This window comes from Mya arenaria, chromosome 15, assembly GCF_026914265.1.
Source record: "Mya arenaria isolate MELC-2E11 chromosome 15, ASM2691426v1".
NCBI classification, from domain to species: Eukaryota; Metazoa; Mollusca; class Bivalvia; order Myida; family Myidae; genus Mya; species Mya arenaria.
Genome location: NC_069136.1, coordinates 15519740 through 15543587, shown reverse-complemented (window position 1 = coordinate 15543587; position 23848 = coordinate 15519740). Strand labels below are relative to the sequence as shown.

The 23848-nt window shown below is 39.8% G+C and overlaps 1 protein-coding gene across 1 annotated transcript; it reads left to right on the top strand.

Annotated features, from left to right (window-relative positions):
• The first annotated feature begins 809 nt into the window (after nt 1–809).
• On the top strand, nt 810–23181 carry LOC128219801 (uncharacterized). The gene is made up of 6 exons (XM_052927840.1): nt 810–1151; nt 11645–12161; nt 13272–13496; nt 13740–13834; nt 21053–21175; nt 21418–23181. Exons 1-6 carry the CDS (start codon nt 1131–1133, stop codon nt 21478–21480), a joined length of 1044 nt encoding a protein of 347 aa, XP_052783800.1. The 5' UTR covers nt 810–1130; the 3' UTR covers nt 21481–23181.
• Nucleotides 23182–23848: the final 667 nt, after the last annotated feature.

The following is a 23848-nucleotide window of genomic DNA, read 5'->3' as shown; positions in this document are numbered from 1 at the left end:
GTTTTATAATTTGGAAGAAATATTCAAATATCAATGGGTATGACGTTTCTTAGATAACAAAGAACCAAAGATGGAAAACAGTACACGATACATGGTTATTCGAAAACAAATAATTTACTTTCTAAAATCATACAATTAATAAACAGGGAACGTTGGATATTGTTTTTTTTATTTTTAATATGTGTATTGCATTTTGATACTCACGAATCTCATGTCACTATTTGTAAGGCGTACGAGCGATTGAATTAAGTCTTAACAGTATAACACAATATTTCGTTCTGGATTTAGGTGACATATATTATTTATGCTTGGTTCTAGAAAAAGATGACATCGGTAGCACATTCATTTTAGATAAAGATGACACAGCATATTTGCAAAATAGTCATCCCAAAAAATCATATAGATGTCTTTTGATCGGATAATCAATTTAGTCAACACTGCTACGAACATATCGTAGACAGGTTTTGAATTTTGAAACAAACACAATGAAAAGTAAAGGGACAATCCCAGTTGCCATCCATTTATATATACAATGTAAGATAGTGGCACAAGGCAAGAGCTCGAACGACACTGAACGGAGACGCTGAACGGAGACACAAACGTTCAAACACTACACAAACCAATACTTATATCGTTTGGAACGTACTAAAGAAAATAATAACATGTTATATTTCAAAAACTGTGTCTATCGTTATTTCGTCTTCTTTTAATACGAATGATACAAAAATTATATCTAAATGGCGTTAGGACCTTGAGATACACAAATTTTGGAACAACCCTTGCGATCATGAGTGCTGTGCATGAAACCATCTGCGGCCTACTTTTAGAAAAACTCGAAACTGAAAGTATTAATCATAGCTTCTTGGAAGGATCACATCTGTGTATTCATGGAATGAGATCGTGCATGTTCTGAAAAAGTTTTGTCTGTGCTGCACATAATTTCCAGTACTTTCAATATCTAGCTTTCTTAAAGGCAATTGTACGGGCTTAAACATGCAATGTGTTACTCTTTGTGTGCAATAATAATGCATTCGCCTTAATTTGCTAAACTTTGATGTCATCCTTCAACAAAAGGTTATTTTTGTTCAGCCAAACTATTTAAAAGAAAGTTTAAATATTATCAAAAAAGTATGGATTTGCACATCGCTAAGGTAATAATGTTTATCTTTTTTGTTATTTTAATTAGAAACACTACTGTTTTTTTATATTGTTTGTAATATAGAGTTATTATTGTAAAAATATGATTATTATGGTAATTATGATTTATGATAATTATGATTGATGATGATGATGATGATGATGATGATGATGATTATTATTATTTTTATTATTATTATTATTATTGTTATTATTATTATTATTATTATTATTATTATAGTAGTAGTAGTAGTAGTAGTAGAAGTAGTGTAGTAGTAGTAGTAGTAGTAGAGTTGTAGTTGTAGTAGTAGAAGTAGTAGTAGTAGTAGTAGTAGTAGTAGTAGTAGTAGTAGTAGTAGTAGTAGTAGGTAGTAGTAGAAGTAGTAGTAGTAGTTGTAGTTGTTGTTGTTGTAGTTGAAGTGGTGGTGGTAGTGGTCGTAGTGGTAGTGTTAGTGGAGGTTGTAGTAGTAGAAGCAGGCGCAGTAGCAGCAGCAGCAGCAGCAGCAGCAGGAGCAGGAGTAGGAGAAGGAGTAGGAGTAGTAGCAGAAGTAGTAGTAGTAGTGGTAGTAGTAGTAGTTGCAGCAACAGCAGCAGCAGCAGCAGAATCGGTATCGACAGTATTATAAGTATATTAATCATTGCATCGGCCTGATTTTTACATCCGTCGAAATTGTTTCCCTTCCGTTGCTACCCCTCCCAATGACCGATGATGATGTACCGGTCATCGTTGTTTTCACACTTCTAGGTGTAGTTATTGCGCCCGTAAGCATTGTCATTCATCCTGATGATGTTGTTACTGCGCTCATCATCGATATTACTGTTGTCGTCATCGTAGTTACTCCTCCCGTCACCATTGCTACCCCATCCAGACGATGTTGCAACAACTCCCGTCATTGTTGTAACAGTTCCATTTATCATTGTTACTCATCAAGATGGAGCTAATACTTTTCCTGTCACCATTGTTATTTCTTCGTATGATTTTGACACAGCTCCCGTTATCGTTGTGACTGCTCCCTTCACCATTGTAGCCCGATGATGCAGCTATTGCTCCCGTCACCATTTTTACAACTCCTTATAATGTTGTTACTGCTCCCGTCACCATTGCTACCCCCTCCTGATAAAGCGGTTAGTGCTCCCGTCAGCGTTGTGATCCCTCACGATGATTTTGTTAATGCTCCCGCCACCATTGTTACACCTCTCGATGATGCTGTTACTGCGCTCGCCTTGTTAAAACTGCTTCCGTTACCATTGTTACCCCTCCTGATGATGCTGTAATTGCTCCCGTCACCATGATTGTTACCCATACAGATGATGCTGTTAATGGTCCCGTCACCATTGTTACCCTTCTTGATGATGCAGTTACTTCTCCCGTCACCATTGTTATCACTCCCGATGCTGCTGTTACTGCTCCCGTCACCATTATTACCCCTCCTGATAATGCTGTTACTTCTCCCGTCACCATTGTTATCAATCCCGATGATGCTGTTACTGCTCCCGTCATCATTGTAACCCATCCAGATGATGATGTTCCTGCTCTCGTCACCATTGTAACCCCTCCTGATGATGTTGTTATTGCTCCAGTCACCATTGTTACCCCTCCTGATGATGCTGTTACTGCTCCCGTCACCATTGTTACCCTTCCAGATGATGCTGTTACTTCTCCCGTCACCATTCTTATCACTCCCGATGATGCTGTTACTTCTCCCGTCACCATTATTACCCCTCCTGATGATGCTGTTACTTCTCCTGTCACCATTGTTTCCCCTCCTGATGATGCTGTTACTGCCCCCGTCACCATTGTTATCACTTCTGATTATAATGTTACGGCTCCTGTGACCATTGTTAACCATCCTGATGATGCTATTTCTTCTCCCCTAACCATTGTTACCCCTCCTGATTATGCTCTTACTGCTCCCGTCACCATTGTTACCCCTCCTGATGATGCTGTTATTGCTCCCGTCACCATTGTTACACCTCCTGATGATGCTGTTACTGCTCCCGTGACCATTGTTACCCCTCCTGATGATGCTGTTACTTCTCCCCTCACCATTGTTGCACCTCCTGATGATGCTGTTACTGCTCCCGTGACCATTGTTAACCCTCCTGATGACGCTGTTACCGCGCTCGCCTTGTTGAAACTGCTAACGTCTACATTGTTACTTTTCCTAATTATTCTGATACGGCTCCCGTGGCCATTTTATACTTCCTGAGGATGCTGTTACTGCTCCAGTCACCATTGTTACACCTCCTGAAATTGCTGTTACTGCTCCCGTCACCATTTTTATCCCTCCTGATGATGCTGTTACTGCTTTCGTCACCATTGTTACCCCTCCTGATGATGCTGTTATTGCTCCCGTCACCATTGTTACCCCTCCTGATGATGCTGTAATTGCTCCCGTCACCATTGTTACCCCTACAGATGATGCTGTTACTGCTCCCGTCACCATTGTTACCCTTCCTGATGATGCAGTTACTTCTCCCGTCACCATTGTTATCACTCCCGATGATGCTGTTACTTCTCCCGTCACCATTGTTACCCCTCCTGATGATGCTGTTACTTCTCCCGCCACCATTGTTTCCCCTCCTGATGATGCTGTTACTGCTCCCGTCACCATTGTTACCCCTCCTGATAATGCTGTTACTTCTCCAGGAACCAATGTTTACCCTTCTGAAGATGCTGTTATAGTTCCCGTCAACACTGTTATCACTTCCGATGATGGATGCTGTTACTGCTCCGTCACCATTGTTATCCCTCCTGATGAAGCTGTTAATGCTCCCTCACCATTGTTACCCCTTCTGATAACGCTGTTAATGCTCCCGTCACCATTGTTATTCCTCCTGATGATGCTGTAATTGATCCCGTCAACATTGTTACTCATTCCGATAATGCTTTTACAGCTCCAGTCATAATTGTTACCCCTCCTGAAAATACTGTTATTGCTCTGGTCATCATTGTAATCTCTTCTGATGATGCTGTTACTACTCCCGTCAACAATGTTTACCATCCCGATGATGCTGTTACTGCTCCCGTCACCATTGTTACCCATCCAGATGATGCTGTTCCTGCTCCCGTCACTATTGTTATCCCTCTTGATGATGCTGTTACTGCTCCCGTCACCATTGTTACCCTCCTGATGATGTTGTTATTGCTCCCGTCACCATTGTTACCCCTCCTGATGATGCTGTTACGGCTCCCGTCACCATTGTTAGTTACCCTTCCAGATGAAGCTGTTACTTCTCAGGTCACCATTGTTATCACTCCCGATGATGCTGTTACTTCTCCCGTCACCATTGTTACCCTTCCTGATGATGCTGTTACTTCTCCCGTCACCATTGTTTGCCCTCCTGATGATGCTGATACTGCTCCCGTAACCATTGTTACCACTTCTGATGATAATGTTAATGCTCCCACAACCATTGTTAACCATCCTGATGATGCTCTTACTTCTCCCGTCACCATTTTTACCCCTTCTGATGATGCTCTTACTGCTCCCGTCACCATTGTTACCCCTCCTGATGATGCTGTTATTGCTATCGTGACCATTGTTACCCCTCCTGATGATGATGTTACTGCTTTCGTCACCATTGTAACCCCTCCTGATGATGCTGCAATTGCTCCCGTCACCATTGTTACCCCTCCTGGTGATGCTGTAATTGCTCCCGTCACCATTGTTACCCCTAAAGATGATGCTGTTAATGCTCTCGTCACCATTGTTACCGTTCCTGATGATGCAGTTACTTCTCCCGTCACCATTGTTATCACTCCCGATGATGCTATTACTTCTCCCGTCACCATTATTACCCCTCCTGATAATGCTGTTACTTCTCCCGCCACCATTGTTTCCCCTCCTGATGATGCTTTTACTGCTCCCGTCACCATTGTTACCACTTCTAATGATAATGTTAATGTTCCCACGACCGTTGTTAACCATCCTGATGATGCTGTCACTTCTCCCGACACCATTGTTACCCCTTCTGATGATGCTCTTACTGCTCCTGTCACCATTGTTACCCCTCCTGATGATGCTGTTATTGCTCCCGTCACCATTGTTACACCTCCTGATGATGCTGTTTCTTCTCCCGTCACCATTGTTACCCCTCCTGATGATGCTGTTACTGCTATCGTGACCATTGTTACCCCTCCTGATGATGTTGTTACTGCTCCCGTCACCATTGTTAACACTTCTTCTGATGCTGTTACTGCTCCCGTGACATTTGTTACCCATTCTGATGATGCTGTTACTTCTCCCGTCACCATTGTTACCCCTCCAGATAATGATGTTACTGCTCCCGTCACCATTGTTACCGCTCCTGATGATGCTGTTATTGCTCCCGTCACCAATCTTATCCTGCCAATGATGTTGTAACTGGTCATGTCACCATTGTTACCCTCTTGATGATGCTGTTACTGCTCCCGTCACCATTGTTACCCCTCCTGATGGTGATGTTACTGCTCCCGTCACCATTGTTACCGCTCCTGATGATGCTGTTATTGCTCCCGTCACCAATCTTACCCTGCCAATGATGTTGTAACTGGTCATGTCACCATTGTTACCCTCTTGATGATGCTGTTACTGCTCCCGTCACCATTGTTACCCCTCCTGATGGTGATGTTACTGCTCCCGTCACCATTGTTACCCCTCTTGACGATGCTGTTACTGCTCCCGTCACCATTGTTACCTTTCCTGATGATGCTGTTACTGCTCCCCTCACCATTGTTACACTTCCTGATGATGCTGTTACTGCTCCCGTGACCATTGTTTCCCCTCCTTATGATGCTGTTTCTTCTCCCGTCACCATTGTTACACCTCCTGATGATGCTGTTACTGCTCCCGTGACCATTGTTACCCCTCTTGAAGATGCTGTTAATGCTCCCGTCACCATTGTTACCCCTCCTGATGATGCTGTTATTGCTCCCGTCACCATTGTTACACTTCCTAAGGATGATGTTACTGCTCACGTGACCATTGTTACCCAACCTGATGATGCTGTTACTGCTATCGTGACCATCGTTACCCCTCCTGATGATGCTCTTACTACTCCCGTCACCATTGTTACCCCTCTTGATGATGCTATTAATTCTCCCGTCACCATTTGTACACCTCCTGATGATGCATTTACTTCTCCAGTGACAATCGTTACCCCTCCTGATGAAGATGTTACTGCTCCCGTCACCATTGTTACCCCTCCTGATGATGCTGTAATTGCTCCCGTCACCATTGTTACCCCTCCTGATTATGCTGTAATTGCTCCCGTCACCATTGTTACCCCTACAGATGATGCTGTTAATGCTCCCGTCACAATTGTTACCCTTCCTGATGATGCTATTACTTCTCCCGTCACCATTGTTATCACTCCCGATGATGCTGTTACTTCTCCCGTCACCATTATTACCCCTCCTGATAATGCTGTTACTTCTCCCGCCACCATTGTTTCCCCTCCTGATGATGCTTTTATTGCTCCCGTCAACATTGTTACCCTTCCTGATGATGTTGTTATTGCTCCCGGCACCATTGTTATCCCTACAGATGATGCTGTTACTTCTCCCGTCACCACTCTTACCCTTCTTGATGATGCAGTTACTTCTCCCGTCAAAATTGTTATCACTCCCGATGATGCTGTTACTTCTCCCCTCACCATTGTTACCCCTCCTGATGATGCTGTTACTTCTCCCGCCACCATTGTTTCCCCTCCTGATGATGCTGTTACTGCTCCCGTCACCATTGTTACCCCTCCTGATAATGCTGTTACTTCTCCTGAAACCAATGTTTACCATTCTGAAGATGCTGTTATAGTTCCCGTCAACACTGTTATCATTTCCTATGATGGATGCTGTTACTATCCGTCACCATTGTTATCCCTCCTGATGATGCTGTTAATGCTCCCCTCACCATTGTTACCCCTTCTGATAACGCTGTTAATGCTCCCGTCACCATTGTTATCCCTCCTGATGATGCTCTAATTGATCCCGTCAACATTGTTACTCATTCCGATTATGCTTTTACAGCTCCAGTCATAATTGTTACCCCTCCTGAAAATACTGTTATTGCTCTGGTCACCATTGTAATCTCTTCTGATGATGCTGTTACTACTCCCGTCAACAATGTTTACCATCCCGATGATGCTGTTACTGCTCCCGTCTCCATTGTTACCCATCCAGATGATGCTGTTCCTGCTCCCGTCACTATTGTTATCCCTCTTGATGATGCTGTTACTGCTCTCGTCACCATTGTTACCCTCCTGATGATGTTGTTATTGCTCCCGTCACCATTGTTACCCCTCCTGATGATGCTGTACTGCTCCCGTCACCATTGCTAGTTACCCTTCCAGATGAAGCTGTTACTTCTAAGGTCACCATTGTTATCACTCCCGATGATGCTGTTTCTTCTCCCGTCACCATTGTTACCCTTCCTGATGATGCTGTTACTTCTCCCGTCACCATTGGTTGCCCTCCTGATGATGCTGTCACTGCTCCCGCCACCATTGTTACCACTTCTGATGATAATGTTAATGCTCCCACGACCATTGTTAACCATCCTGATGATGCTGTTACTTCTCCCGTCACCATTTTTACCCCTCCTGATGATGCTCTTACTGCTCCCGTCACCATTGTTACCCCTCCTGATGATGCTGTTATTGCTCCCGTCACCATTGTTACACCTCCTGATGATGCTGTTACTGCTCCCGTCACCATTGTTACCCCTCCTGATGATGCTGTAATTGCTCCCGTCACCATTGTTACCCCTCCTGGTGATGCTGTAATTGCTCCCGTCACCAATGTTACCCATACAGATGATGCTGTTAATGCTCCCGTCACCATTGTTACCCTTCCTGATGATGCAGTTACTTCTCCCGTCACCATTGTTATCACTCCCGATGATGCTGTTACTTCTCCCGTCACCATTATTAGCCCTCCTGATAATGCTGTTACTTCTCCCGCCACCATTGTTTCCCCTCCTGATGATGCTTTTACTGCTCCCGTCACCATTGTTACCACTTCTGATGATAATGTTAATGCTCCCGCGACCATTGTTAACCATCCTGATGATGCTGTAACTTCTCCCGTCACCATTGTTACCCCTCCTGATGATGCTCTTACTGCTCCCGTCACCATTGTTACCCCTCCTGATGATGCTGTTATTGCTCCCGTCACCATTGTTACCCCTCCTGATGATGCTGTTACTGCTTTCGTCACCATTGTTACCCCTCCTGATGATGCTGTTACTTCTCCCGTCACCATTGTTACCCCTCCTGATGATGCTGTTACTGCTATCGTGACCATTGTTACCCCTCCTGATGATGCTGTTACTGCTCCTGTCACCATTGTTACCACTTCTTCTGATGCTGTTACTGCTCCCGTGACTATTGTTACCCATCCGGATGATGCTGTTACTTCTCCCGTCACCATTTTTACCCCTGCAGATAATGATCTTACTGCTCCCGTCACCATTGTTACCCCTCCTGATGTTGCTGTTATTGCTCCCGTCACCAATCTTACCCTGCCAATGATGTTGTAACTGCTCATGTCACCATTGTTACCCTCCTGATGATGCTGTTACTGCTCCCGTCACCATTGTTACCCCTCCTGATGATGATGTTACTGCTCCCGTTACCATTGTTACCCCTCTTGACGATGCTGTTACTGCTCCCGTCACCATTGTTGCCTCTCCTGATGATGCTGTTACTGCTCCCGTCACCATTGTTACACTTCCTGATGATGCTGTTACTGCTCCCTTGACCATTGTTACCCCTCCTGATGATGCTGTTTCTTCTCCCGTCACCATTGTTACACCTCCTGATGATGCTGTTACTGCTCCCGTCACCATTGTTACCCCTCCTGATGATGCTGTTACTGCTCCCGTCACCATTGTTACCCCTCCTGATGATGCTGTTATTGCTCCCGTCACCATTGTTACACTTCCTAAGGATGATGTTACTGCTCACGTGACCATTGTTACACAACCTGATGATGCTGTTACTGCTATCGTGACCATTGTTACCCCTCCTGATGATGCTCTTACCACTCCCGTCACCATTGTTACCCCTCTTGATGATGCTGTTAATGCTCCCGTCACCATTTTTACGCCTCCTGATGATGCAGTCACTGCTCCAGTCATAATTGTTACCCCTCCTGATGAAGATGTTACTGCTCCCTTCACCATTGTTACCCCTCCTGATGATGCTGTAATTGCTCCCGTCACCATTGTTACCCTTCCTGATGATGCTGTAATTGCTCCCGTCACCATTGTTACCCCTACAGATGATGCTGTTAATTCTCCCGTCACCATTATTACCCTTCCTGATAATGCTGTTACTGCTCCCGCCACCATTGTTTTCCCTCCTGATGATGCTTTTACTGCTCCCGTCACCGTTGTTACCACTTCTGATGATAATGTTAATGCTCCCGCGACCATTGTTAACCATCCTGATGTTGCTGTTACTGCTATCGTGACCATTGTTACCACTCCTGATGATGTTGTTATTGCTCCCGTCACCATTGTTACCACTTCTTCTGATGCTGTTACTGCTCCCGTTACAATTGTTACCCATCCTGATGATGCTGTTACTTCTCCCGTCACCATTGTTACCCCTCCAGATAATGCTGTTACTTCTCCCGTCACCATTGTTACCCCTCCTGATGATGCTGTTACTTCTCCCGTCACCATTGTTACCCCTCCTGATGATGCTGTTACTTCTCCCGTCACCATTGTTACCCCTCCTGATGATGCTGTTACTGCTCCCGTCACCATTGTTACCCCTCCTGATGATGCTGTTATTGCTCTCGTCACCATTGTTACACCTCCTGAGGATTCTATTACTGATCCCGTGACCATACGCTTTCCTTATTTTTACTGCTCCCGCCACCATTGCCATACCTCCTCGTGATGCTGTTACTCCTCCCAGCACCATTGTTACTCCTCCTGTTGATGCTATTAATTCTCCCGTCACCATTGTTACCCATGCTGATGATGCTGTTACTGCGCTCGTCATCGTTGTTACTACTCCTGTCACCATTGTTACCCCTATTACAGCAGTAGCAGCAGAAATTACAGCAGCAGCAACAGCAGCAGCAGTAGTTGTAGTATTAGTAGTAGCAGAAGTAGTAGTAGAAGTTTGTAGTATAAATCTCCATTTGAGAACCTCAACTATTTCCGCTTAATTAATAGCAAAATGTTCAAATGATACAAAATAATATGGAGTCAACATGAATAAAATGAAAATTAATAAGTAACAGAAACCGAGGTAATGGGGCGTTGACTGACTTATATAATAATATATAGATCATTTCACAATTTGAATCAAACCGAATTCTTTGATGCAGTCTGTACCTCCGATAAATATAATTTGGCCCTGTGGTAACGTTGCCTTATACGAAAATAACATCAAATTCAACGACTTTACTTCCTACAGGCCACAAGGAATTGATATTTTCCACACAAAAGTCAGTTGGAAAACAGCTTATTTTTTTGGAAACATTTATTATTGCATCATATTATGTTATCTAGCAAATATTTAACATATGTTGATGTTTAAATAAGGTAAACATAAATAGTTATAAGCCACAAAAAGTGCATTTTACAAAGCGAGTATCTATCTGCAATTTTTCACTAAACAAAATTGTTTCTAGACTCCGCCAAATTATCTGTCATATTAGCAAAAAGTGAGTCAGGGGACCAGTTTGGAACTTCGTTAGTATTTCTCATACTTAAAAAAAATGAGACATCGTGTGGACCTCGGGAATTTATCAGATATTATATGAGACTCGTTTAAGTTATAAACTAACATTTATTTTTTCTGTGATTATTTAATCCTAAGTGGCACTGGGGCTTTAACGATAAATTGAATTAATTACTTTCTTACATTAATTTATGGAAAGTGGGAACTGAACTCCGAACCTTCCATTATTGTGACTTACTTTGTACCGCTGGGCCATCTAAGCTATAAATTAAAGAACCATAATTTCGATTAGTGAAGAAGAGAACTTCCGTGGTAAGGTTTGGACGAAAATTTGCTTTTATGGCTTTTTCCTTCCTAATTTCCCTTTTATAAAAATATCCAACAGATGTTGTTGTGTTTATGTACAAGGAAACACACGACACGGATAACATACAGGATAAGTGTAAAGAAATTTAAACAGTTGCCCAAGAACACTATCAAGATCACACGGAATATTAAATTAATTGTATAGCCTTTAGAATATCAACAGATTACTCGTGAACTCAAACATCCATATTTTTAAGTGTATGTTTCATTCAAAACGTAGGAACTTAAACATTTTTTTTCTTGCGAAACATGTACCGACCTGTATATAGCCTTTGACAAAACAAACGAAACATATTTGAACTGTAAGAGTTGATTGTAAATAATCTGACAGAGAGGTTTATTGGTTTTAGGGAAAAGGTTCAACCCCGTATTGCGACATTACTTCAGGGGGGATAAAGTATATAAAAGCGATATTGTTTTCACCGAACATGGTTTTAACTGAAATGTTATGTTCAATTCGCAGATAACTTCCGACGTGAAATTATCAGACGCCCTGACGAGGCAACTGGAAACTTCTCGGCTCCATGCTCAATCATATGATGAATTGGTTACAAACGAATATAAAGTGTTGTCAGGTACAGAGGGTGCCATTGCCAATGCAGTCACGCCTTCAGATGTACATGTTTCCTCATCTTCCCAATCAGTAAAAGAAGCACAGAAAAAACTTACAGTCATATCAGAAAATGTTGCAATTCAGCAAAGGTCACTGCAGATCGAGCTTGAACAAAATCGGGAAAATTTAAAGCGAAGCAAAGGACTCAAAGAACAAAAAGAAAATGAAATAAAAAAATGTAAACAACGGATCGAGCATGAAGAAAGACAACATGCACTGTATACGGAATTGGCTAAGGGTGCACAAGCTGACGTCGATAAATACGAAAAGAAAGGCAATGAAGCTTTGGAAAGAACAATGATAAGCGGTGGTTTCGCCGCGACTGGAGGCCTATTGCTTCTTGGAGCTATTGCCGCACCCGTAACAGGTAATAATCTTAAATCACCCAAGTGTTTTTGAATGTGTTAACATATATCCATATTTTGTTTAATCCTAGAGCAAGATCCATCTCAAAGAATTTACTGTAAATAAAATTACTTATCTTTAGCTAAAAGCATATTGAGCGTCGCTATGTCGCTTGATTTCACCATAGTGTGAAAGTTTGTCGAAATAAACATAAATAAACATAATGTTGAATACCTCTGGCGTTCGATTATAAAACAAATTATTTATAAATGGAGTGTGAATGGGATTTAAGTAAGCCAGAGAGACGTTTACACGAATGTTAACATGTGATGAATAAGTTTTTTATGTTTATATGAAAAACTGCCGAAACAAGCTCAGTAGCAAAACGTTTAAACATAAACCCCGTTTAATGGCACAGGGTAAACGCCAAAGAGCAAGAACACAAAAACAAAAAATCACAAACAAGAGACATGGAACAACAGCACAACACTCCACAATCAACCCAGTCCATATATACTATATAAAAACACTAGGTCATGTATTGTTAGGTACCGCATTGGAACGGTAAGTAAAACACTTGTTACAAGTAAAATATAAACACTTGTTAAACTTGTTATAATTCATATTTAAATTTAATGAAAATAGTTACATCTGATGTTTATTTGTTTAATTTCTTCAGCACTTCGAAGACATGGAAACATAATATAGGTTTATCGGAATGTGAATGTAACTTGAGGGTAATGGGTTTGTATCAGTAAGATATTTCATCAATTAACCTCGGTCACAGACATTTATTTATCCTAAAAAAAGACCATTGAAAATGGATGGATATAACGAAGTGATTTTATAGGTCAGTCATGCATCTGGATCGAAATTTTATATCTTAGTGAGTGTATATGTTAAGATGTACAAACTATTAATGTATTTATTTAATATAACAAAACTCGTACATTACACCTTTTACGGTTAAAATTCTCCATTTTACAGATCGGCGTGTTTTGGGTTATGTTTATGGGTTATGCTGCGCTTCACTTTTTTCGCGCCGATATAAATCGGCCAGTAAGATGGGCTATTCAAGCAACATTGAGCTTAATTTATTAAATAAAAGTATAATCAGTTTCATCATGAACAGGAGGTTTGAGCCTGGCTGTAGCTGCTGGGACTGCCGGTGTTGGGGCGGGTGTAGCTGCTGGTGGGACAGTGTCTGCAGTCATAAACGGGGTGGAATACGCTGAAATGAAAGAACAAATTAAAACATACACGCAAAAGGCGAACGAAGCGAGAGTTAACCAAGCACAATGCCAAATGGAAGGAGCTGAGTTGGAAAGAAATATTAAAAGCCTAGAACAAGAAATAGGTATTAATATTTTCCTGTACCATAATGTCATTAACAAGCAACGGATAAAATATTTAATGATTCACGTATTTTCAGACTTTTACAAATCCAAATAATGTAGATATTTTGTAAGCTTTGATGTCATGTAACATTAGTGAATATATTATGAGAATAATCAATTTCTTCAAAACATAGGGAACACAAATATTTGAAATATAAGTATTGTAATACAACGTTTGTTGTTATTTAAACTGATTTTTGCAGGCTCTGCAGAAGAAACCATGAAAGATGTCCAGAATATGCTAGACATCTACTTCCTTTTAGTAACAGAATTGCACCAGGTTTTAAAACGATTTCAGGTACATTTTTCTTTTGCTTAAATATTATATAATATCATGAAACAAAGTAACCAGTGAAGCCAATATTGTGTTACAATAATAAAATTAAGTACCGACGCACAGACTGGGAACAATATATGTTTAGTAAAATGAATAATTACCAAACTTCCAAGGTACAAAAAAATGGTATATAAAAGCACATATATTGTGTTTGTCATACATGTCCTTATATATTGATATGCTTTTATATGTTTTAATGTTAGAAATTGATAAATTGAATATCATTTGCTCCAACATATACTAGTATATAAAAAAGCAAACTATTGGTTATTGTATTGTATACTATTATAGTCTGATAGATTTGTGATATACTATTCCAGTATATCCTTAAACATAGATCCCAACAATCTCATATCCGTTAGATACAAAACGTTCATTAGTACTGTGTTGTTATCCGGGAGGTTGTATTCGATTAAAGTGGATTTTTGCAGCCGACTGAAATCAAAATCTGCAAATATCCACGAGAGTCAAATATGACATTCCGGATCAAAACGCAGTACTATTTAAACCTTTTGTAATATACATAATTGGTTAAAACAATTAAAAGACACATGTTTTCATAATAATAATCAAAGCACTATTTTGTGTTATGATGTCGTTTAAACATCGCTCAATGATTCGTTTATGATGTGACGTCAACAGAGTGGAATACAGTTTCATTGCAATGAATTGAAAAACGGATTAACGCATTTTGCGATGTTGATATTTTGATGGATATACAATAAAGTAATACGTTACTGCATTACCCGTAAGTCATATATAGACACTAGATTACCCAACACTTCCCTACCCGTTTGACACATTAGACATACTTTAATTGTGTTATGCGCATCCCTGCCCTACCCACCAGACATACTTAAAATGTGCAATGACAACCTTGCCCTACACGTTAGACATACTTAAAATGTACTAATAGTACGGCAGCGGAAGTCGAGAATGCATCGGAGTATATAGAAAATATTTTGGGGTTTTTAAGTAGCTTTGCCCCTCCAGTTAAGGAATCCGTTTGATGGCCTTGCGCCACAATTGGGAAAATCGAGATATTCAAGATGGCGTCCAAGATGGCCGCCAAATTTAACCCAAATCACCAATTAACTCGTAATTTTGTTTTAATGATTCAATTCATGTGCAAAACTATACCATAAAGCATTTATATTGCAAACCGATCAATTCTAAAATATTTCATACCATGTTTAGGCCATCATGGCGTCTAAAATGGCCGCCAAACTAAAATAATTGACAATTGAGAGAGGTTTTGTTGCAAATACCATCAATTTTTATGCACATGCATCTCGTTTTAACTTAACAATGTATTTATGCAATATAGGTATTATAATAGCATTATAAAGACACATATTTACCAAGAAAGCGTCCAATATGGCCGCCAAAAAGCATAAATTAACACAGACTAAATAAAACGGGCACAATCGTTTACAAATGTATAAAAACAATAGCATTTTTCTTTATTTAAAATTACACTGTAGTTTATGGTATGTATTAATAGCTTTAGAACAATTACTACATCAGTTCTTAAATAGAGAAGTTAGTTTGCTAATTCAAAGATTTATATATTCGTTTTGTTTGCTTATTGTAGCAATTTTCTTATGCTTGACATTTACTAAATATTGAACATGACATATGCGCATTGTTGCAACGACAGCAAGAGTGTTGCATTGAGTATTTGATTGACATAAACATTTTATCATTTTAAGCACATCATATGAGGCCACTGAAATTTGTTTGGTAATATTTTTGGGACCAAAGATCGAGTGTCCTTTTTTCCCAACCAGCTTAAAACGGGTCCAGGATTCGTTGGTCTGATTTAACTGCACAATTCCAAACACACGTTTGAAAATGTGCTTGCTTGATATTGTCATTAAATGCCTCTGTTGTTGGGGGTAGAGAAGCAAGCTTTGGTGCAAACGACGTCGCTTTCCTAACCTTAGAACTTAATACCTTCTGTAGAACCTCTGACATGTCGTCAACAACTTCCATGTTGTAACATTGCGAAATGAAACGAGTTGATTCTCGGTTGACTGTCGAGTAGTCAGATGTTTTATCTCAAACATACACGAGTGATACTCGCTTTTAGTACCTTCAATACTATGCCCTTACCTTTGCCGTAGCAGCAAGTAGTAGTGCTGATAGTGCGTGTGCTGCAAATTAATCTGGAACTATACGTTTGTATTTGTTGACTGTGGCTGTTATATCTATCAATAATCTGTCTTTCACAGGTCATTCCGTAATATCTTTGTTGATGATTTATTCCTGGTAATGGTGAAAAAGAAGTACAAAGCATCGGTATCGTCTGAGTAAATGCCTCCATCATTTTCATTTACTATACTAACAATTTGATGGGCAACAATGTTGTCAGCTTCTTTATGTGTGTTGCGCATGTCTTGACGCGTAATTATTACAGTTGGTGTAACTTCAATTGGTGAATCTTCATCTCCAATAACAATAAGCACTCACATGTCAAGGGAATGAAATGTTGCTACCGACATGATCTCTTTCTGAGGAGGAATTTGCTTTGCAGTTGACAACTGATGTACGCGCTACGCATGTGATCCTCTGTCTTCCCGTGTTTCAGTTTCTGTGCTGTATTGCCTCTATCAGGCGAAGAAAAGTAGCCGTCTATAATTATCGATGCTACTTGCTTTGTTGCAGAACGTGCTGACACCTGAACTTGCAAATACTTTTTCAGCACATATTTTGGATTTGGCAAGTCACATTCAAAACATCGCTGTTGGAACATGGGGCAACTCATAGGTCAGCAACCTTTCACATCAAAGTCACGTGAGCTCGCTTGAAGGCCGATCACTCTTGTGAAAATTAATTATGTCTTTAAGACCTTCGTATCACCAGCTTGTATACCCTTTCGTGTTTCAGCTTGTGTTTTGGGCCCGTATTCACTTACGTCCTGAGTCGGAGTTAGAGACTCAGGCCCAGAAAAGCGAATATATTGTCAATAGTTATATAAGAGATATTTTCAAACATTGAAGAATTCAGTTTTTTGAGTCTGATTCTCAAACTCAGATTAAAGACGTTAGTGAATACGGCACCTGATCTTGCGACTTATCTTGACATTGAAACTCCCTGGCCAACCATTTTCAAATTCCTTCATTTGTTTGATTCCAATTTTAACATCTTGATCAACATTTACAGTTTCTGGTGCTATCTGACCTGTAACTAAGTTGATGATTTCATCAGGGTAATTCGACGGCTCCAGTGGATTTATACAGTCATGTATCGCTCCCTGCAGTGATCTATAATGGTTGCAGTCACTCAATATTCTTGCCTTCATTTCCTCTTTGGGTTTATCATTCGATGGCTTAACTTGTTCACTATTTGCAAGGCTTGAGATATCTGCCTCCAACCTGCTACAAATGTGTAGACCAGGCGACCATATCTTGGGTGTGTCGGATTTCAATGTAATACCAATAATGCCTTGTTTTCCATACCAGTATTTCATAAATGTTGTCTCAATGGACATATCACTCGAAATGCCGTTCCAAACGCCAAGAATGTGACGCATCACACGCTCCCCTTTCCGAAATATTTCCCTACATGAACCGGGCATTGACTCCATAGATCGTAAATAGGAGCGGCAATACCAAACATAATGCACGTGTCTTGCTGCAAAGAAGTAGGGGATCGTAGATTTAATAGCTACCAAATGAAAACCCTAGTCGGTTTCTTTTTCAGCTATGATGTTAAGCATCATGATCAGCAATGACTGTATAACACAGTTATCCATAGCTTTCATGTTCTGCTTCTAGATTACAGCTCTGTAAGAATTTCATTGAGGTCACCCATGCTGTCTATAATACCACTTACAAATGTTTCTGTCAGTAGTTCTTCAGAAGTAAATTGGAATAAATAAAATGCCATTGTTTTTTTTATACATATATGTGAACGGTTGTGCTCGTTTCATTTAGTCTGTGTTAATTAATGTTTATTTTGGCGGCCATATTTGACGCCATCTTGGTTAATATGTAATTATATAATGTCATTTGTGATATCTATATTGCATAAATACATTGTAATGTAAAAACGAGATACATGTGTATAACAATTGATGGTATTTGACACAAAACCTAACTCAATTGTCAATTTTCTTTGTTTTGGCGGCCATTTTGAATGCCATAATGGCCTAATTATGATATGAAATATTTTGAATGGATCGGTTTGCAATAAAAATACATAATGGTATAATTTTGAACAGGAATTAATGCATTTATACAAAATTACTAGTCAATTGTTGAATTTGGTAAAATTTGGCGGCCATCTTGGACGCCATCTTGAATATCTCGATTTCCCCAAGAGTGGTGTGAGGCCATCAAACGGATTCTTTAACTAGGGGGTCTAAACTACTTAAAAAGCTAAAAACATTTTCTATACACTCCGATACAAGGTTCAGCCAAAATATCTCATTTGGCTGCCGGACTATAAGCCCACCCTTGTCCTACCCGTTTGACATACTAAATTTGTGCTATGCGATCACCTAACTTATCCATTAGTCATATTTAAAATGTGCAATACCAACCCTTGCTCTACCCGTTAGACATACTTCAATTGTGGTATGCGAACCCCTGCCCTACCCATTAGTCATACTAAAAAAATAGTATGCTTACCCTTGCCTTTCAAGTAAGACATACTTAAATTGTGCTATGCGAACCCCTGCCCAATCCATAAGTCATACTTAAAATGTACTAAGCCTACCCTTGTCCTACCCGTTAGACATACTAAAATGTGCTATGCGATCACCTGCCCTATCCATTAGTCGTACTTAAAATGTGCAATACCAACCCTTGCTCTACCCGTTAGACATACTTAAATTGTGCTATGGCCACCCCTGTCCTACCCATTAGACATACTTTAAATGTGCTATGCCCATCTTTGCCCTACCCGTTGGACATACTTAATCTGTGCTATGCCCACCCCTGCCTTACACGTTGTATATCCTTATATTGGGCTATGCCGACCCCTGCTCTACCCGTTAGAGATACTAAAATGGTGCTATGTCCATCCCTGCCCTACCGATTAGACAAACTTAAAATGTGCAATGCCCACCCCTGTCCTACCTATTAGACATACTTGAAATTTGCAATGCCCACCCTTGCCCTACACGTTACACATACTTAAAGTGTGCTATGGTCATCCCTGCTCTACACGTTAGACATACTTAAATTGTGCTATGCCCACCCCTGCTCTACCCGTTAGACATACCTAAATTGTGTTATGCCCACTCCTGCCCCTCACGTTAGACATATTTAAATTGTGCTATGCACACCCCTGCCCTACTCGTTATACATACTTAAATTGTGCTATGACGATCCCTGCCCTACCTATTAGACATGCTTAAAATGTGCTATGCCCACCCTTGTCCTACCCATTAGACATACTTATATGTGCTATGCCCACCTCTGCCCAACCCGTATGAAACAATTAAATTGTGCTATGCCCACCCCTGCCCTACCCGTAACAGATACTTAAATTGTGCTATGTACACCCCTACCCTACCCATTAGACATACTTAAAATGTGCAATGCCCACACTTTTCTTACTCGTTAGACATACTCAAATTGTCCTATGCATCCACGCTAGCCCTACACGTCAGACATTTTTAAATTATGCTATGCCCACACCTACCCTACTCATTAGACATACTTAAATTGTGCAATGCACCCACCCTAGTCCTACACGTCAGACATTTTCAAAATTTGCTATGCCCAACCCTGCCCTACTTATTAGACATATTTAAATTGTGCTATGCACATCCCTGCCCTACCCATTAGACATACTTAAATTGTGGTATGGCAACCCTTGCCTTACACGTTAGACATACTTAAATTGTGCCATGCCCAACCCTGCCCTACACATTAGAGATACTTAAAATGTGCTATGCCCAACCCTTATCTACCCATTAGACATACCTGAGTTGTGCTGTGCCCACCCCTGCCCTACCCATTATAAATACTTAAAACGTGCTATGTATACCCTTGCCCTACACGTTAGACAGATTTAAATTGTGATATGCTCATCCCTGCCCTACCCGTTAGAGATACTTAAAATCTGCAATGCCCACCCTTGCCCTACACGTTTAACATACTTAATCTGTGCTATGCGCACTCCTGCTGTACACGTTAGACATACTTAACATGAGCTATGCCCACCCCTGCCCTACCCGTTAGACATACCTAAATTTTGCTATGCCTACCCCTGCCCTACCTGTAAGAGATACATAAAATGTGCAATGCCCATTCATGCCCTACACGTTAGACATACTTCAAATGTGCATTGCCCACCCTTTCCCTACCCATTAGACATACTTAAAATGTGCAATGTCCACCCTTGCCCTACAGGTTAGACATACTTCAATTGTGTTATGCCCACCCTGCCAAACCCGTTAGAAACACTTAAACTTAGCTTTGCCTACCCCTGCTCTACCCGTTAGAGTCACTTGAATTGTTCTATGCCCACTTCTGCCTTACCAATTAGACATACTTAAAATGTGCTATGCCCACCCTTGCCCTATCCGTTAGACATACTTAAATTATCCTATGAACACCTCTGCCCTACTCGTTAGTGATACTGAAAATGTGCAATTCCCACCCCAGCCCTACACGTTAGACATACTTAAACTGTGCAATGGCAACCCTTGCCCTTCACGTTAGACATACTTAAATTGTAGTATGCCCACCCTTGTCCTACACGTTAGACACCTTAAATTGTGTTATTCCCACCTCTTCTGTACACGTCAGACATAATTCAAGTGTGCAATACCAACCCTTGCCCTACACGTTAAAGATACTTAAATTGTGATATGCCTACCCCTGCCCTACCTATTAGACATACTTAAATTGTGCTATGTCCACCCTTTCCCTACACGTTAGACATACTTTAATTGAGCTATGCCTACCCCTGCCCTACCCATTAGACATACTTAAATTGTGCTATGTCCACCCTTGCCCTACACGTTAGACATACTTAAACTGAGCTATGCCTACCCCTGCCCTACCCATTAGACATACTTAAATTGTGCTATGCCCACCCCTGCACTACTCATTTGAAACGTTGCTTCACATAACCCTGCTCTTCATGTCAAACATATTTCTAAGTTTTAACCCTTTTTATTTTAAAATTTAAGCGAAGATATATTTTGCGATCTCCTTCCAGGAAACAGACGTAGCTATGCACGCAGCCGCAATTGAAACAGAATATTTCCGGAAAATTCAGAGAGCGTTTACGAAACATAGCAATCACACGGGAAAATTCGATAAATATATGAACAATCTAAAGGTATCAATACTGATTATTCTTAGAGCATTTCAAATAAAAAAACTTCCACTACCAAATGTTGCAATTATCGATACTGATAATACTTAATATCATTTTTTTATTTGTTTGTATTCCCAAAAGTTCTTACAAAGCAGTTTATAATCGTCATGTTTATTTGACCATTGTACACAATTCACTTGAGACAATTGCTATTTCTTATTTATTTTAGCTGCAATCAAATGTAAATGTGTTTAACATTTCAGGAAAAGTGGCGTGAAATGCAGGACGTCATTCATTTTCAGCACAAAAGAATGATACAACCATAATGCAAGCTAATGAAAAGCGTGAAAAATAAATTGACATAATTGGACAATTATAACACGTTGATGTTCAGTTATATGATAAAAAATATCAACCTAAATCGATTATCATGTTATCGCCTTCATAGTTTTGTAGCCATTTCAACAACATTTATGAATTATTACCATAACTTTGTACCATGCGTAGTGGCGGCCATCATTCTTAGAAAATCTTCAACTGTTATGGAACACTTGCTAAAAATTGCTAAGTAAAACAAACGCATAGTTCTGTTCTAGAATAGTCCGGATGTTAATTGGAGCAGAATTATTTTTTTATTTCTTACAAATACATGTATAGCTTTCACAATTATTTAGACGTTAAATTAACCACGAATACGCCTCTGTATTGAAATCAATGGAAATAACATTGAAGACAAATTAACATATTTGCTGAGTGTATCTACCCAAAAATGATATTGATACCACTTTGATCTTTTATGAACTAATACACTATACCAAAATATGTTGACCTTTTTTACAAATGACGTCACACAGATGCTTAATTATCTCAGGTTAACTTAAACTAATAATACGTTCATTTCGCCTCATTGTATTTCAGCTTTCAAAAAAGTAGTGGAGTGATGTTGTAGTGCAGTTCGAAAAAAATGCGATATCATATTCAATACAACAGTTTATTTTAACCATTGCTTTACACGGTGATTTAAGTATACTATTTGACTGCATAGATTAAAACAAGTGTTAGGCAGAATATCGCAAATAGCTATCGGTTATTGTCGAAGTCAGCCCAACCATGCAGACTGGAGTGTTTCATTGACAGATGATGTTGATATCTTGTCGTTAAGTATCTGTAGTCATGCTTATTAGTGAATTTGCTGTTGTTTAAATAAATCATTGCCTTATGCTGATTCCGAAAAGGTAATAATGTTAGTGAAAGTGAGAGGTTGTACGCTGTGAAAATGGTAAAACACCTGACTAGTCAACGCAAATATTTGTGCCTATTAGAAATAATATGGTATATGTCATTTTGTTTGGTAACGTTATTTTTATTTCATATATGTATCGTGTTTGTTTGACCATGATCTAAGTTGCAACGAAGTAAATGTGCAACCTTTGACTTGATTTCACAACAATCCCTATTGTATTCCTGTTTCACTGACCGATCCAAGGCGGTAATCCTATCTTTTGTTAAGGAAGATATCTATATTCCTTCCTACGTAGTATTTTTCCCCGTTTTGTCATATTTGTGTCTCTCGTTTGGTGAATATTTGGCCTTAACCTTATGTTTTATCATGGTTATTGTAAACATGTGTTGATAACATGGTTATCCCTGAATATTTCATTGCAATATCAATACTATTTCCTTTTTCGTTACGGCAACATAAGAGTTGAGAAGAATTAGTGCCAATTGCTAATTTGATGGCTGGTCTTACAAAAGCATAGTTTGCGTTACATGGAGCAATAATTCGACTGTGACTGTACATACGGCTATACAATTATTTATGCTTTAATTCATTTAAAATGTATTACATATGTTACCAACACTTCTTTTTTAAAATAAGTTAAAGTTTGTAAATAATATTAAGCACAATATGTATGTAATATTTGTGTTAAAACATTTAGCTATATTTACTTTAATCAAATACATTTCATTTCTGTTGTGCTATTTTCTGTTCTGTCAAATATGCACGTTTTAATAAAGTATTTACCTATCGTCTACCTGTTTTTTTGATAAAAAGAGTATTTAGTGCATGGCGAATGTTGAACACATGGTTTACATTTGAATAACTTTCTTAGATAAGTTTATGCACAAAATATCTAAACTCTAGCCAACGCAGTTCATGACGCCTGACTAAAGTTTGAAATACTGACCTTTTAGCAATGAGATTCACACTGCGTAGTTAAAACCTTTCATTTAGGTTAAGACTGACCAGGACCTTTATGTTCACTAAAGGCGCACAATATAGGCTGATGCAAAACAAATGCATTATCATGTCATGCTCGGCGGCACAAAGATATGGGCATACGCGTGAACGGAGACCGTTTATGTTGTCAAGAGACTGGATAGATACGAAACTCCTTATAATACAAGTTTGCAATCATAGCGATGACAACTCCACCAGAAGCCCTTGCTTGAGACTTGCAAACTACTCCGAGGCCCACCTCATTCCTCGTGAGTAACTCCTCACGACATTGAAACAACATATAGCAGTATAGCGTAGTACGATTTACATAGTACATTATTGCGTCTCGCATATGATATTATTATGGCATGTTAAACTTTAAACACATCATGATTTGAACACGCGTTAAAAAACATTTCTAAACAATGTTAGCCAACTTCAAAAGAGCGGTCGTAAGACAAATACCGGGATTT

What these genes read in the sequence shown, in the direction of transcription:
- LOC128219801 (XM_052927840.1), top strand. Translation starts at nt 1,131, where the DNA reads ATGGATTTGCACATCGCTAAG. An exon ending in TATTGCCGCACCCGTAACAG is followed by an intron (nt 12,162 to 13,271) that starts GTAATAATCTTA and finishes CATCATGAACAG; the next exon opens with GAGGTTTGAGCCTGGCTGTA. An exon ending in AGGTTTTAAAACGATTTCAG is followed by an intron (nt 13,835 to 21,052) that starts GTACATTTTTCT and finishes ATCTCCTTCCAG; the next exon opens with GAAACAGACGTAGCTATGCA.